At 41.0% G+C, this 17,218-nt stretch overlaps 1 protein-coding gene across 2 annotated transcripts in view; it reads left to right on the top strand.

Annotated features, from left to right (window-relative positions):
• chchd6a (coiled-coil-helix-coiled-coil-helix domain containing 6a) overlaps positions 1-17,218 on the top strand; it is a 61,218-nt gene that overhangs the window by 20,259 nt on the left and 23,741 nt on the right. Inside the window, exons 5-7 of one of the 2 annotated variants that reach the window (XM_020635928.3) lie at positions 2,455-2,478; positions 4,691-4,774; positions 12,802-12,872. In XM_020635928.3, the coding sequence (XP_020491584.1) occupies positions 2,455-2,478; positions 4,691-4,774; positions 12,802-12,872 (179 nt within the window). The remainder of the gene's footprint in view (positions 1-2,454; positions 2,479-4,690; positions 4,775-12,801; positions 12,873-17,218) is intronic. The other variant, XM_020635929.3, reaches the window with a different exon arrangement.

The following is a 17,218-nucleotide window of genomic DNA, read 5'->3' as shown; positions in this document are numbered from 1 at the left end:
GAATTCTTTTGTTACAGTAATGTTCACTTACAGGACAAGATCAACAATGGCTAACGAAGTATCGCTTTGGCTTAATGGGTCTGCACTGCTAACACAAAAAGAAAGTTCCTCAGAGTGGAGACACACACTCACTGACACACAGTGCAGACAAAAAAAGATTAAATGAATAAATAAATGACGGAGACGACAATGCCATGTATCCCCAAAAGAGAGACTAACAAACATGAGCATGTAAGCCTCAGCCATCGTGTGTGTGTGTGTGTGTGTGTGTGTGTGTGTGTGTGTGTGTGTGTGTGTGTGTGTGTGTGTGTGTGTGTGTGTGTGTGTGTGTGTGTGTGTGTGTGTGTGTGTGTGTGTGTGTGTGTGTGTGTGTGTGTGTGTGTGTGTGTGTGTGTGTGTGTGTGTGTGTGTGTGTGTGTGTGTGTGTGTGTGTGTGTGTGTGTGTGTGTGTGTGTGTGTGGTCACGCCTGGCTGCCTGTTATCTACCATAGACTCGCAGGCCCCTGGAGGGACACCAGAGGAGTCATCTGATTCACTTGCAGTTTCTTCTCTGACTGCAAATTAACACACACAGATAGGAAGGAGAGCTGTGCTCTTTTTAAAAAAATTAAATCCATTCTGTTTCTGCTTAATCCCCCCCAAACTGATTCTAGTCCAACATATAAAATGAACACTTTGAGCAGCTCTTCTTACCTGCATTAACAAGCAGCTGCAGCTTCTGCCCGGCCGTAGAAGTATCTCTCCCATCAGACGCTGCTCGCTCTTTGTCTCTCCTCAGTTAAAGTCTGTTCATGAAACACAGACGATCGGCACTGATTTGATTTGGTGTTCAGCAGCCCTCATAATTATGATGAATCTTACTCCTTCTGTGTGTTTTGTGTGTTTGCACGTTTGTGTACCTTCACCTTTTTGCACCGGTGCTGCGTTTTCAGTGCCACCATGCTGTTAGTCAGACCTGGGACCAAAGTGATTGGTTGATTGACATTAATTTGCCGTGTGTACCAGATGTGTGAGATTTAGTACATTAGAGTAGTTCCAGAAGTGTTTGACAGGCTGTCAGTCTCTGATAATCTTTGCAGTTACTATTAAAACTTTCAACTAGCTGACTCTAACAGTGTGACAACAGACCCATCTGCTCTGAAAATAATTAAAAGTCAGAGGTTTTTCCCGTGATTAAACATGTTGATACCATAAGGTTAAATTCAGTCTGACAAGTATGATGACACTCTCTTCATCTGACATTTATGTTGTCAACATTTTTGATAATTGCTTAAAAATCAAAAAACATCTTCAGTTTCTGATTTATTTCAACCCAAAGCTGCTGCAGGAGAGAGAGATGGAGAGCACTGTCTAACTGCCAATTTCCACTTTGAACCGCAATGCATGATGGTACATATTGCTTGGAAAGTGACCATTGGTTGTACACTACTTTTCACAATGCACTGGGGGGGATACAATGACTGCCCTATATAGGGTATGATTATGCTCACTCAGAATTTGGACACCACTACAAAATGATGTATTCATTCCGATTTATTGGCTGACACCTTTCTTAGACCTATGTTCAATCTGTAGAGCGAGTTAGATATACACATTTATTGTGTTGAGCCCTCAAATGCACTAATCAAACACTTAGATTTGATTTGTAATGAAGACTAGATGGTCACTCAACTGGAAAGTAACATGTAGCATGTATGTGCATCACCGCTTGACACTCTGGAGAGTGACGATGCTTGTTGTTGTAATATAGCGCCCTCTGCTGGTGAAATAAAACTGCTGCGATAGTAACTAGATATGCTAATATCGGCCATTATAATCGGCTGGCCAATTCATCTGTCAGGCTCTAATTCATAGCATATAGTGCACTTTGGTGAATAGTATGTGACTTGGGAAACAGCCATTGTGTATGATTTGCTGGTTGGAGTAAACATCGATGTACCACATTTGAAGAAATCCTCAGTATACAATGTGTGTTTCCACAGCCCTCCTGTACAGTATATATTATAAAACGATGCTATATACGACTCACGATGCTGCGTGACACATTCAGGGATCTTTGGAAATGTTTTGGATTGCTGCTTGAAAATAATGTGAATCATTTCTTCAAGATTGAAAACCACCTGAGTGTGTAGGGCCGTCCTGCTGCTGGGTGTATGTTTGAAAGTTTCATAGAAAAATAAATGAAAGAAATTTGCATTACAACATCATTTACATAGATTCCCTTTGGTCACTTATCCTATAATGGTATTACAATTAAAGTACAAACATTAAAACCTGTTATGGTTTTCAACTTGACAGCTCTCTCATTTCTTTGATTCTTTGCAGAACAAACAAACGTGCATGAAACTCCTAAATGTTTGAGAACCCTTCAGGTAGCCCTTGTGTCCTTATTCTTCTGATTACAGATCCCTCTGCTCTTTCTCTTCCTTTGACCTTTTCCCCAACCTTCTGTAGTCTGCAGATGAGATAGAAGTGATGGTAAGCTTCCCCACAACGTTCTGCTCTTTTCTACATCCAACCCGATCCTTTCTAAGTCATGCATTATTATTTTATTATTTTATTTTGCTCATATTACTGGGTCAAAAGAAGGAAGTTACACATTTCTTGCCGCTAAACGCGCGGCTATATACATAGAATAGAGCTCTGGTCTATTCTTCTGTGGCAACGATCCCATAATGCATTGCGCAACTGCCTCTCTGGCTCTCCATAGGAAATGAATAGAAAGCGTCGAGATGCTATCCGTCGTCGGAACCACACGTATTGGAACTGAAAAAAGTGGATCTGTGCATAACTACTATAAATATGATTATTTTATTTCTTCATCTCTCTGTTATCCCACTTTCTGTCTCTTTCACTTTGCACCTTTCCTCTCCATTTCTTTTCCTTTCTTCTTACTCTCCCTTTTTATTTTTATTGCCTCACACTCCTCACTCACGCCGTTTTTATTTACTCACGTCATTCAGTCAGTGGGAAATGTGTTTGCATGTTTTTATATATATGCGCCTTTTTGTCAGCATGCTTCAAAACACCTGAGCACGTGCACGTTTCTGTGAATGCTGTGTGTATTTATCCCCTTCAGAGCTTTATCACTACATGAAAATTGAGTACGATGTGTGGTGAGATGGCGTGCTTTATAATTTTCTGTGCCAGCAGCACAAACACAGACTCCATGAATGGATGGAGATAAAAGGTATCGGTATGGGTAGGAGACGGGGAAGAAAGACACAGGTGGACAGTGAAGAGTTTCAAAGAGGTGTAATTTGAAGGTTGTTGATTTCTCTTTTTCTTTTAATGTGGGGTGTCTTATTACTGGTTTGCAAAGTTCTGAATACTGCATGCTGACGTGGTTTGTGCATGCATGTGGTTATGTCACAGCAAACACAACCCTGGGATTATCGTTTGTCTATAGGGCTTCCAGGCGCCTGCTGCCCTTGGCATTATTGCTTGAGGCGGCCAAATAAGGTAAGGGAGGCGGACCTTACCTGTTGCAGCCTCGCTTAGGCACCGCGATGAATCACTCTTTACACCAACAGGGAAGCAATGAACAGTTTCTCCACCAATCTCCCAAGAAACGTCTCACAGTCCCAAACATTTTTCCCTCTTGCACACCTGCGCGCCTAGTCAAGAAGGTGGCTCCCCAGCCATTGGCCGTACGACCAAACAGGAAGGCCTGCCCCCTCACTAGCTTGACAGACATGCAGTACAACCTATCAGGGACAGTGTTGCTGTAACAGTAATTCAGAGTTACAGAAGGACGTGGTTTCAGTGTCAGTCCTGTTAACTGGTCTGTCACAGGGAGAAACGATGAAGGAGAGGGTCGCCATGGTGGAGTCTTTCACTGGTCGTTAAGTTTGTATATGTCCCATGATTGTAGGATGAGTCATGGATGATTGCTTTTGCTTTCCATGGGATGAAAACGTTTAAAATACAACTAAGAAAAACAAAACATCATTTTTAAAACTGGATTGTAGCTGTTAGAATTGTGTAATAAATGAAGCTTAGACATTATTTTATTGGTGACATTGAATTTTCTCCTTTCCTTATAAAGAAATGTTTAAAAAGTTTTCGTCTATTGGTCTCATGCTATGATGTGTATGACTCTGCATCTGACTCCAGGCCCTCGAGAAAGTCTGAATGTTGATATGTTTTATTTTGAAAATCTTCTATTTCTTTGAAGGACTGAAGGTTGGCTTCACTTGTATTCCCTTTGTTGCATTTTCATAAAAGATTGATTTACTAAATTCATCCATTCTGACACTGGTGCACTGCTCAATGGTGTGTTATCGTGTTCTGCAGGTGCATAGTATGTATTCATAACATTTGTGCTAATAACATTTTATTTTCTTCTGCTGTCCCACATTAGCTTGAGTCTTTTGTTCTTTAATTAACGTGCGTCGCTTTGTGTACCATGTTAATATCAAGGATTTAAAAATAGGAAAAGTTCAAATGCTTCAGGGACATTTATTATTAAACCTGTTAACATATGAAGTATCCCAGATCGGACCACAGATTGGGAGCCGTTGTTGTATCATATGTATCGCTGGAATTTAAATAAATCACGTTTCATATAATATAAAAGTCAGCATTATTACTTCACTCTTAAAACTTATGGTAAAAGCACATTTAATCCCCTTATCGCTCTCTCTCTCTCTCTCTCTCTCTCTCTCTTTCTCTTTCTCTCCTCTGGCAGGCTCAGAAGCTACAGACGAAAGATTCACAGCTGAAAGCGTTGGATGCTTTCTACAAGGAGCAGCTGGCACTACTGGAGAAGAGGGTACAACATTTATACACACACACACACACACACACACACACACACACACACACACACACACACACACACACACACACACACACAAAGACATTAGAGGTTTCTGCAACCTACCAAGTTGGACTTAATAGACACACACATACAAAAATAGATGCATAAACACACACAAACGCGTATACACAGTTTCTACAGAACCCCCAAAAACAAACAAACTATTGCACACTATTCACTAAATCATTATTCCAATTTTCCAGGAGAACTGTTTTTTATGCAGAAAATTTGTGCAAACTCAGAATAACAGAATAAGCAATAAGTACCAAGTGAGAGTATCTGGAGAATAATACGATATGTACAAAGCACAGGTGATTGAATATATAGACAATATTTACAAATATCAGTATACAAAATGTGCTGTGTTTAAAATGTCCAGTTGTTACTTTATTGTATTTGGGGAAAGCAAGACACTTGTAAAAGTTGAGCTTGAAGCTGCCTGGAAAACGGAGCAAGCTGTGTCACAGCTGCAAAGATACATAGACGTTTAAAATCCCAGTGTAACATTCAAAAGAACTGCTTTGTGATAGGGAGATGGTGACCTAACTTTCAGCCCATTTTCTTTTCTTTGAGACCACACACTCCAATATGCATTTAAAGATTAAAATGTGTTAGAAGTTAATTTAACTAGTTGCTACTTACCAGATAAGAAAGAGTTTTTTTCCAGAGCACATTAAAAAACCTGCAGGAAAACATTTAATCAGGTGCGTCTGTAAATTCCATTCAAAAGGGGAACCCAGATTTCAGCCAGCCTGAGCGTCCCCAGAGAGCCCCTCATAAGCCTTTTTATTTCCCTTTCATCTGTCTGACATTCTCCAGGCAGAGAAGGTGTGGAAGCTGTCGGGCTCCAGTTAAGTCTCAGCTTCAGCAGGCTGCCACACAAGAAGGACCTTTACACAGGTTCTCTGGGGGAAGCCCCTCTCTGGTTCTCAGATTGAAGACCTTTACAGGACAGAAACGTGTAAAATCAAAGTACTGCGTTCTGTTTATCACGGCTAATTCAAACCTGTCCTGCAAAGGGAGAGGGACTCGCATGGGGGCAACTGTAAGAAAAGAAGAAAAGCCTTTTACTACAGCGATACAGTTTCCCTCTGTGGTTCATCTGTTTGAAGGCGAGGAACGATTTTATATTCAATTAGCCTTAACATCTTCCATTGGTGACAGCTGTTGGAAAATTATAAGACAGAAAGTTTGGAATACATCTGAGATATTTGGCCTTGTAAAGAGAACGTGTGCACGTCTGCATGTGCGCATGGTTAGTAGAGGTTATATCGAGTGTCTGCCATAAGCTAGCATAAGCGGATAGAATTCTTGGTGACCACTGACTCGAGCAATAAGCCTTTTTCTGTTTGGTTAGGCTTTTTAGTCAAAGCATGTCCAATCCTGTTCTGCTAAAGAAGAGACAAGAAAGGGGTCTTCTTTCCTATTCCTCTCCTCTGCTCCCTTTCTCTCCTTCCTCCCTCCCTCCCTCCTTCCTTCCTCCCAGGAACCTGTGGCAAACACACAAAGGCTTACGTCGCCGAAACACAAAATCTATATTGTAATTAGCATGCAGCAGTCCGAAATACAAACAAATATAACCTCAATAAATAGTCAGTTCACACATTAGAAGCACACACACACAGACACATGCAGGTCTTGGTGTCAGATGCTGGCTATTTGTGTTAGTTTCATTAATAACTGGTTGGGTTTGCTGAGGGAGCAGAAGACTGGCAGGCCGACACACGGGAGGCACAAGCTGTGTTTGCTGTTGGGCTTAGGATGTTTGTAGAAAGACCTCCATGTGTTGGTATGTGTGTGTCTGTGTGGCGGAGACAGAAGGACAGAGAGAGAGAGAGCTGAGTGCACACTGTATATTCAGGTGTACTGTATATGTAAATGTGTGAATTTCTGTGTCTATCTGCAGGATCAGTGTGTTTGCAGACGGCACCAGAAGCCCCTTAATGCCTCGGTGTTAGTCTGTTTGACTGCTCAAAATGTTCTCAGTTCTTTTCAAACTGCACAGCTGAGCTGATCCAAGATGAGTCAAGTCAAACTGAGGAAGGCTTATGCTAATGTTATGTAACCCTTTGCATTAACATACGTCCCGGATCGGGATGTAAAGAAAACTGAAACTATGATAACGTGGAGTTAAAAGAGAGGTTTTTCGATTTAAGCGACAGTCAAACTCCTGCGAAACAATCTGGATGGGACTTTTTGTTTACCAGACGTCTCTGAAGAAATCAAAGTAGAGAGAGTAGTCTTTTTTTGTAATATGAAGATTTATGTTTGAATACAGAATGATGTAGGTACTGCTCAGTTTCAGTGCACATCAGCTGTGACTTAAAATACTTCCTGAAGTTCTTTCTTAGTGACACATTGTGTGTGAAGTATTAGGATATCACTCGGTAGTTTTCAGACAACATGGAATATGGCTGGTGCCTGATCCAACCTTCACAACAGGGCCTCAAGTCTCAAGCTAGCAGAGTCCCTTTGCACCTAAGGATGCTGGTAGCGTAGTGTCGTCCTCCACTCTCTCTCCCTCTCTCTGATTTCTGACTCTATCCTACCTTCTCTGGTCCAAAGAAATCCAGAGCATTCAGGAGCAGAATCTAAAGTTAGAAGGAGGACATACTGGCTGCTGCATTGTTGTCAGAGAAGCCAGCACTTCAACATATCATGTTTCCTTAATGTCTGATCAGATAGTAAGCTCACTTCATCAATTCATTCACTACAGATCTTACAGATTGGACCTTTTACTTTAATAACAGATGCAATTATTAAATCAAGCTAGCGCTGCTGTTAGCTCTTAGTTAAGTTTTTGCCCCCATCTCACTCCTCTTCAACCAAAATCCACGATTCCCAAAACAGAAATGCCAAGCTCAAGGCTTAAAAACAGAAGGCCACCAACCAATATAGACGTGACACTTGCTAAGTCATTGTTTAATACTTTCTTTGATTTGACATAAAAATGTGTTTAATGTGACCAAAGAGCTTCTGTCTGTTTCACATAACCCCTACCAGAGTCAGTCAAAGTCCTCTCATGTCTTTTATCTTTGCTTTCTTTTACCACCTGTCTTTGTCTCTCACTCTCTCACACACACTCCTTTCACAAAGGAAGAGGATAGTTTGAAGGTAGTGGAAATGGAGCGTACATGAGGAGATAATAATCCTCATCCGAGTCTGACAGTTTTCTTGACACACTGTCAGCAGGAGTCTCCATGTATTGGCACCAGGAAAATATCTGCACACACACGACACACACCAGAAACGCTTTCCTCCAAGTATTGTCAGTGGCAGTTCCTTTTTTCTTGCACAAATAGACTGACAGAGGACTTTATTTAAGAAAGAAACACACAGCACTCACAGCACAACCAAATATTTACATTTAAACATAGATTAACAAAATGCTGTATGAGTGTTCCTGACTTGGTGGCGCCTTCTAATAAGAAAGTTTTTTAAAATACTTTGTTAAAAAATTCCACTTCTTCTTTTTTTTTTTTTTTTTGCTGTTTTGCACTTTTTTATGGAAATGCATACACTCTAGTCCCTGTGCAGCCCGAGTCAAAGTTTAACACTTTCATCCTGTGAAAAGCTATCTGCTCAATATGCTGCAGAGAGAGCTTCAAGTCTGCTTATTAGTTTAGCTTGTTAGGGTATTTCCACAGAGGCTGCACCCATCTGGAGATGAAGATATGAGTTTTGTAACATTACAGAACAGTGCAGAAATGTGGCTTACATTAGAGTTGCCTCATTATTTTTGCCTCACCAAGAAAAGTGCTTGTGTACATTCCTCCAGAGCTGTAAACAAATGTAAGCAGCTACATTTAATCTAATGACCCTGTGAGGAGTTTTTAGCTGAAAGAGACTGAAATTAATACCAATGGCTCTATAAGCTTACAAAAGCTAACAGATATTCAGGGAGTAGATCAGATAGGAGAACTATTTCTATATTGCATATGTCAGTTCCTTTTACTGCTGCCCTGGGGTCCTTGTTGGATTTGTTTATTAACAGTATGCTGCAAACAAACGGTCTTTGTTTGCATTGTCCACTAAAAAGATTCACAGAGAGTTTGACACTTTAAAGACAACAGGATAATTTGTCTTGTTTTCAGGATACCACTCAGACATATACAGCAAATATACACAAAAGTCTTTAGATTAGGGGATGTGCACATTTAATCAACTAAACGATTAAACAACATCATCTTTACTGATGAATTAGGAATATTTTTACCAGTGTTTTTCATAGAATCACGCTGAACCTGGGCAGTGGATTTAGCAGGGGTGGGGTGTGAATCACTACATTCACGGCACCTGCAGAGAAATATTAAAACAACAGCCTTAAAAGCTACAGGTTCAAAATGAGACGTAGTACTGTAGCTCAAAGATCGTTGCATTCACGGGAGCGATCCACGGGGGGATGTACGGTCAGCGGGCTTCTCACTCTCTTTCTCTCTCTCTCTCTCTCTTGCAGTAATTTTATAGATAAACCAAAAATTGTTTGGGAATTACACTTGTTGACTCTCAGAGCCGGTGAGTGACTCCTGCGACCCTCCAAAGGCGGTACAAGAGAAGAATACAAGTCAAACAAGAGAAGAATAGAGAGAAGAGAAGAGAAATATATAACATAGAGTATGACAAGAGGACATGTTTCTCAAAGCTCACACACACACAGTGTACACACAACATGGTCAACACAAAGCCCAGGTATCACAGTATGACACCTTAGAAAAGTCTTTTGTGTCGTTCGTTGAATGCTGCCCAGACTGTAAGGTCAGACCGAAAGGTTACATGAAGTGGGAGAGTGTGTGGGTTAAAAGACTAGATGAAAGAGCTCCCTGTGTGCGAGTAAGGGCTGTTATTCTTTCAATAAAACAATCTTGAACGCATTTAAAATATGACACATAATCCGTCTATATCCATTTAAAGACAAAGAGATAAACTTGATCCCGTGGGGGAAATTTGTGCATTACAGCAGCTCCAGAAAACAGGGGACGGGAATATACTTATAAGAAATAAAAATAGAAGTTAAAAACAGATCAAACATATTTACATCATTTAAATATAATAATGTAAAAAAATACAATAATGTAAATGTAAAATTACACAGTAACTTGTTCTTAAAAAAACACACACAGTGTGTAGCATGAGGTGGTGATGTTGTTCAAGAGTCTGATTAAACAGTCTGACGGCAGATGGGATGAACGATCTGCAGTAGCGCTCTGTCTTGCAGGGTGGGTGTTTGAGTCTGCTGCTGAAGGAGCTGCTCAGAGCCCCCACAGTGTCATGTAGGGGGTGAGAGGGGTTGTCCATGATGGATGTCAGCTTCACTAACGTCCTCCTCTCACCCACCTCCTCTACAGAGTCCAGAGGACAGTCCAAGACAGAACTGGCCCTCCTGACCAGTCTGTTCAGTCTCTTCCTGTCTCTCTCTGTGCTCCCTCCTCCCCAGCAGACCACTGCATAGAAAAGTGCAGACGCCACCACAGTGTCATAAAATGTCCGTAGCAGAGTCCTGCACACTCCACAGGACCTCAGTCGCCTCAGCAGGTGAAGTCGACATTGGCCCTTCTTGTACAGGACGTCAGTGTTGTGTGACCAGTCCAGTTTAGTGTTGTGTGACCAGTCCAGTTTATTTTTGAGGTGAACACCCAGGTATTTGTAATAATAAGGTCCTATATCTATATTATATATATGTTATATAATAATAAAGGTCCTATATCATGCAATATACACTTCACCATGTTTTTCTAACATCAATATGTGTCCCTAGTCTGTCTACAAACCCCCTAAATGATGTAAAAAGTCCATCCTCTCCGTCTTTTACCTGCTCCACTTTTCAGAAAATGTGTGCTCAAATAGGCCGTTTGGAGATTTTCCCTTCATGACATCACAAAGGGCAGTAACCTCTCCCCCAGGTGGGTGACACTCCCACAGCTAGGTGTTTGTTCTGCCCTCTGAGTCTGCCTTCTCACCGTAAACAATAGGACATGGAGCGAGAAAGCACCGAGACACCCAAATCCTTCTAGAGAGGGGGCGTGGTCAGACACAGCTCATTTACATATTTAAAGGTACAGACACAGAAACAGCCTGTTCTGAGCAGGGCTGAAATAGAGGGGTTTATAGGCATGATCAAATACAGGATCAGAGTGGATTTAGAACAAGAAACTTCACACACATGTTTTAGGGAGCTCTGAGACTTATTTAAACTTCTTAAAAAGGAGGAGAATATGTCACCTTTTAAGGGCATTTCAGAATATGAGGCCTGTCTCATAGTTGCAGGGTGAAGCAAACGACTGGAAGAATACAAACTATACAAAAAAATTAAAACTTTGACTAATTTTAACTCCTAAATTATGTTTACAAAAAATAGGACCATGGTTTAAAAACACCCACATTTCCATCATTGAGTGCGACTCTTTTCTTCGTACGCACTTACAGCATTTGGACTGACTGTCGAGGCTTTAAGTCCCATCTGTCAGAATGCATTCACATCGGTAGCCAACTGTATTTATTATTAACGGCACAGTTGCAATCAATATTGTGGTCCAATGTGGGTTTTGGCACGTAACACACTCGTATGTTTGACAGTCACTTTGCTAGATGACGAGCCTCGGTGTAGAAGTCGGGCATATCAAGGACTGCTTTAAGAACCAGATGTTTTCCAGATGCACTTTGCTACAGAGGGGAGCACTTTGTGGCATCTAAATGTGATTTAAACCATATTAAGCTGCGTGTTGTGTTGTTCATGTTTGCCTTAAGTACAGTCAGATTTAACAGTCCCTGTATACGAGCCATGAGTACATCTGTCTCAGGCAGAACTTCCTTTTGTATCTCACGTACCTTCTTACATTCATGCACTCACTTATCACACACTCTGTTCATTCTGCATCTTGTCTCTCTATCCTCTTGACTCTTACCGCTGTGCCTTCTGCTGCTTCTCTTTTCTCCTACTTCTCTGCTAGCTTTTATTTTTTCTTCCTCCGTCTCCCCCTGTCATCCTTTCCTCCCCAGCTGGTACAGTTTGCTGCTTAAATATTTGGGAGGAGATGCCGAGTGCTGGAAGGCCTAAGGAGGATCAGCAAAAAGGAAAGGCTGCAGTTGTTGTGGATTAGCTGCTTGTTTTATCATAATACCACTGCCTGCTCGCTTGGAGTTCGGTGCTCACCGGGCAAGCTGCAATATCACGATTTCTTAAAAAATGCATGAGTAACGCGGCTCATTACTACCGAGCTCTAGTTTGACTGGAAGAGGGAGGAATCTCAAAGCATTCCTACGGCTGAAAATTCAACTTCAGTACTTCCTCCTTTTACTGTATGTTTGGGTTCAAAAGACAAATGACAGCAATTTTGGCAGGAATTTTCCTTCGGCTGTATCCTGCAGAGATCATACATTACAAAAAAATGCAGATCCATGTTGGACTCACAAAGAGATTTATTTCTCGATATTTCAATGACGAGAGAGAAAAGCAGACAGCTGATGACAGAAAGAGAGTGATGAAGAATTGCATTATGGGAAAGACATTATTTGGTCATATGGGGGATCTTTAAAATGTAAACCATTAGAATATGAGTTTTGGAAAGAAGTGCTATTTGATGGAAAGGAGGGACAGAAGGGAGGGATTACTTCAAAAGTTGTTCAAGAGAGTTTTAGTGATTAGTTTGTTTTTGTTTATTCATAGTACACGTTAAAGACTTCATTCAAGCAAGAATAAAATCTGTTTTATCAGGAAGTTAAAGGAAGAGTTTTCTCACCGGTTTGACTTGTATTCTGGATGTAACAGATTTTAGGTACCAATGTAATGAGGTTTTCAGTGAATACACAAGTTATGTTTGTTAAATTAAATTCATGTGTCTTTACTTACGATTATGCTGTGATCATACACATCTTTCTATGAATTTGACAAAAAAGCAGGTCCCCCTCTCTGTTAGGAAACACATTAATGCTCATAATAAAGACGGGACATTCTCTGTTTTTGTCCCCCTGTGTGTCTTTAGAATTTGGAAAGATATCAACAGAGCAAGGACCAATTCCACCAAGGTGCCAACAAGACTGAGGCAAGCGTGAGGTGAGACACACACACACACACACACACACACACACACACACACACACACACTTGCACGTACAAACACACACACAAACTAATTTGCAGTTCCAAAAGTGAGGAGATATTATTCCCTGGGGCCTCTGACACCCACCCACCAATTCACCCGGGCAAACACACAGCAGACTAATAAGCAGCGACGGATAGCGATCTGCTCTTTTCCTCGTTTTTTAACCACTTAAATGCAAATGTTCTCCGGAGCACACCTGACTAATGTGATAAATGCTTTAATTGGCTGCTTTAATTAAGCTGAATTTAGCAGTAGCATGTTTTTCCAATCCTTGCTTCTCACTGTGCACTCGTAATGAGCTGCAGTCAGGGAAAGGTAGCTAATCATGGCCACTGTAGTGTGTAAAACATCCCACTGAAATCCAAATTAAAGACCCAAGCCTCGACCGGCTGTTGAACTTTGTGTCACACAGGTAAACTGTTTTCCAATCACTAGAGGTATAGATTTCAACCTTTACTTTAGTGAGACCTTTTTAAAAAATCACCTGCAAAAACGTAAGGCAAGCTGGAAAAATGTAAAATGATAGTTTAAAGAAATCTTTGTGTAAGCAGTTCAATCGGTTGGATGAGTAAACAAAAACAGAAATACAATGAATAAAACGTGTCGCTTCTTTTATCTGTCCCTCGTTAATGAACCGATATTTACTGGAAGCAAATATGACAAATGTTTTAATTTTGAAACCATTCAAATTAATTCTTCCTGAAGAATCAGCCAATTTTTAGACATGTTAAATATTCACAAGCGACGACGGGATTGAACGACAACGACAACCGTGAACTACAAATTCATACAAAGCCCTGTACTTCAGTTTAAAGCCTGATTCAGACCCCTCCACATTTAAATATTCATTCATACACAGCCCAGCTTCAGCTAAACATCCTGCACGTTGTAACCAGGAGTGACGAGATGATGTCATCAGGATCTTAGTTTTATGAAACCTCCATTACAGTCAGACTTAAAGCAACAACAACAAGGTGGTTCTGATCTGTACTGATGTTAAAATCCAATTTACCTTTGAGGAGTACAGTGAGACTGCTAATCCTCTATACATGCTCTGTGTGTGTGTGTGTGTGTGTGTGTGTGTGTGTGTGTGTGTGTGTGTGTGTGTGTGTGGGTTCTAAATTCATGAGCGTTTTATCAGATAAGATAACATAACCTAAGCTTTCTTTATGCTCTTACCGGTATAATCAATTATGTCCCGTTTTCACAGGTTTTATGGGCTAGATTAGACTCTCATTTATTCTGTAATCTAGTCCCACCCTGACCTCTGGGGGATTAAATAGTATCACTTTAATCAGTGGATTAAGGTGCGAAGATAAGTGTGTTGCTGTGCCTGCTTTAAAGTATACATTATAAGTGGCGTTTATTTAAAGGCAGAGTCAGTGCCTTTTATTCATTGCTGCTTGTAAACACAGAATTCAAACTGGGCCCCTCCTCCTGGGCTCATCAAACCAAGAAGCACACACTCACTGCAGGACGTTTCACTGCCAGCTACGCACCTAACTATGGATAACAAGTATCGTTCATAAAATCAAAATGGAGGCGTTTTAGAGCTGGGCTCTATATGTATGGGAAAATGTGGAGGGGCTTTTTTGCCTTTGAATGTGATATTGAACTGAAGTTGGTTTATCTTAAAGTGTTACATGTTAGTTTTGAAAAATATGTCAACTGCTTGAATTGATAAAATGCTGAATGCAGAGAGCCTGCTATATAGTCTGTGCTGCAAAAAAATCAGAACCAAAACAGTGAGAAACTTCAGACTTTGGTTTTGTGTTATGAACTGTTGGAGTGAAGCTGCTCTTGGTGCAGAGCTGTAGAACAAAGCCGCTGTAAAATATGACGTGTGTGACTCAAGACCCCCACCGCACCCCCGCTCCACTGTATGAATATGTGTGTGTGTGGGTCTATATATATTTATGTGTGTGTGTGTTTTGCGTTAATCCACAGTTTAATCCTTGGAGCAAAACAGGGCTGCCAACACTCTGAGGTTCGAGAGAGAGAGAGAGAGAGAGAGAGAGAGAGAGATCAAAAACATCCCTGTCTCTTTTTCTCCCTCTTTTTGCATCACTTTATTCCTTTAAACTTTCACATTTTGCCAGAACATTTTTATTTTTCTCCAAATCAAATCAGTTCACTGAACACCCTGTCTCTGAAAGTTATTCTTCATATTAAGACCTCTTAAAAAGTGGGTTTCAGCTGTGGGCCATTATGGAATTGACCAACAATAAAGCCTAGACATAGACTGTATAAAACATGGACTTAGTCTCAGCGATGTCACCCATTGGTTACTGAAGGAGAAATGAAAATATGAGGCCAAAAGACGACTGTCTCCATGCTGTCTCAAACTGACTTTCTGTCAACCAGGCAAAGAGGTGGAGTTGATGTGGCCCTTACGCCTCCTAGCAAACAACTTCAACATGTCCGCTTGCAGCCAGATCATCCACGCCCCTAATAAGACATCATTCTTATCCTACATAAAAACAAAAGGGAGGAGTTAGAAGTCCACAATCTATTAAGAGATTGTTTTTTTCTGCTGATAAAATGGGCATTTTAACAAGGATGTTTAAGTGACTTCTGGGGTTTTTGAAGCCAGCCTAAGGTGGACACTCGACTTAATTATTTTGACACTGGAGGTTGCCGCCTGAGACCATATAAATATGTATAAATGAAGACAAAGCAATGGTATAATGCGTGAGCTTACTCAACAGGATATATGTGGCTATGGAATACCAGATGAAGTGAAAGAGACACCACTTTGGAAACTCTTTTATTTCAGTCTTGATCAATTTTGTGTGAGAAAGTTGAAAGTAATAGAATGATAGCAAAACAAGACAGACAAGAGAGATACCCACGTCAGTTCAGCTTTTGAGGCTTTTTAACAAGGCCGGCTGTCTGTTGCAGAAGTGGTACAACTAGCCTTAATAGTCGGCCTTTGTCAGATCCTCCCAGTCTGTGTACCAGCCTACGGATATCACTCAGCGAGAAGGTGGGAAACTTTGACAAGCTCAGAGTCATAGTTTCAAAAGCAGACTACAAGGCGGCTGTTTTTCTGCTGTTAGAGAAAGTTCTGCAAAAAAAATGTGGTGTATGGTTCACTGACTGTAGACCACAGTGAATTTCACATTTATACATTTCATGCCACTAAACATTCAGTTGGCTGCTGAGGAGAGGAGCTTTATAGCAACCTGATTTGGATATAAAGGGAAAAAAAGATATGTTGGTGAGGAGGATATAAAGTGGACTGAAGTGGTACACTTAGTTTCACAGCAACTATATACACACTTATTTTTAAATTGGAGCAAATTGGATGCCAAAATTAGAGGGACTACTACTGGTGTATTCCACATTACCTTAGGAACATGTTTCATTAAAAGTACTTTTTCAGTCAGAACCACTTTGTCAAGAAAATTACTTTATTGCAATTATTTATATTTGGCCGTATGGCTCTGTTCTGGGATCTCCCTGCCCTTCCAATTGCTTACTTGGAAAGCATTAGGGAAGGAAAAGCACACACTCCAGCCCTTCCCATGCATACAAGGAAAGCTTGAGAATGGGAGAAAAGCAGCAAACTCCAAACAGAGCAAGCATCAATGAAAACAGCATGACATTGATTTAAGTCAGAACAGCATGAAAGGAGAAGCTTGGGGGGAGGAGGGTTGCAAATGCGGCTTGCAGACGGAGCAGCAAAGAGTAGGCAGGCTAGAGCAGTTTAAATAAAGCACAAACGTACTAATTGGCCAATAGGATGCTTTGAAGCAAATCAGCTGGCCATCAGCTGATGAGGCTTGAGATCAGCTGTTACCGAAACTCTGGCATGATAGTAGAGCGTGACTCTGTGGCCTGCCTGAACTAACAGTAGTTCCTGAGTGTCACCAGGAATATGGTTATGGTCATGTTGTTGCTCTCCACGCACTATAGGAACAAAATGGTTCAATCTATAATTTTCTGATGTCGTGTGTGGGATCTCTCCCATATTTTCCACGTCTGGAGACTTTTAAAACTTTCAGTCTGTGCCAGGCTTAAACCATATTTATTGATTGGAGCCACTGAGGAAACCTAAAGGAAAATATATCCACCTACACAGCGCCGAGTGGCAAATGTGAGAGGCGTTTAAGAAAGTACGATCCCTCCAATCCGGTGTTTATGAGAGACAAAGTGAAGAGAATTTACTCGTACATAGAGGAGCCTCTCACTCTGGTTGCAGTTGTGAGAGGGATGGAGAGATGGGAGAGGATGAGTGAAGGAGATACAAGATAGGAGAGGAGAGGATGTGTGCCCTCAGTCAATTGAAAAGCTG

The sequence above is a fragment of the Labrus bergylta genome, chromosome 12, assembly GCF_963930695.1.
Source record: "Labrus bergylta chromosome 12, fLabBer1.1, whole genome shotgun sequence".
Lineage (NCBI taxonomy): Eukaryota > Metazoa > Chordata > Actinopteri > Labriformes > Labridae > Labrus > Labrus bergylta.
This window is presented reverse-complemented; position numbering and strand designations above follow the sequence as displayed.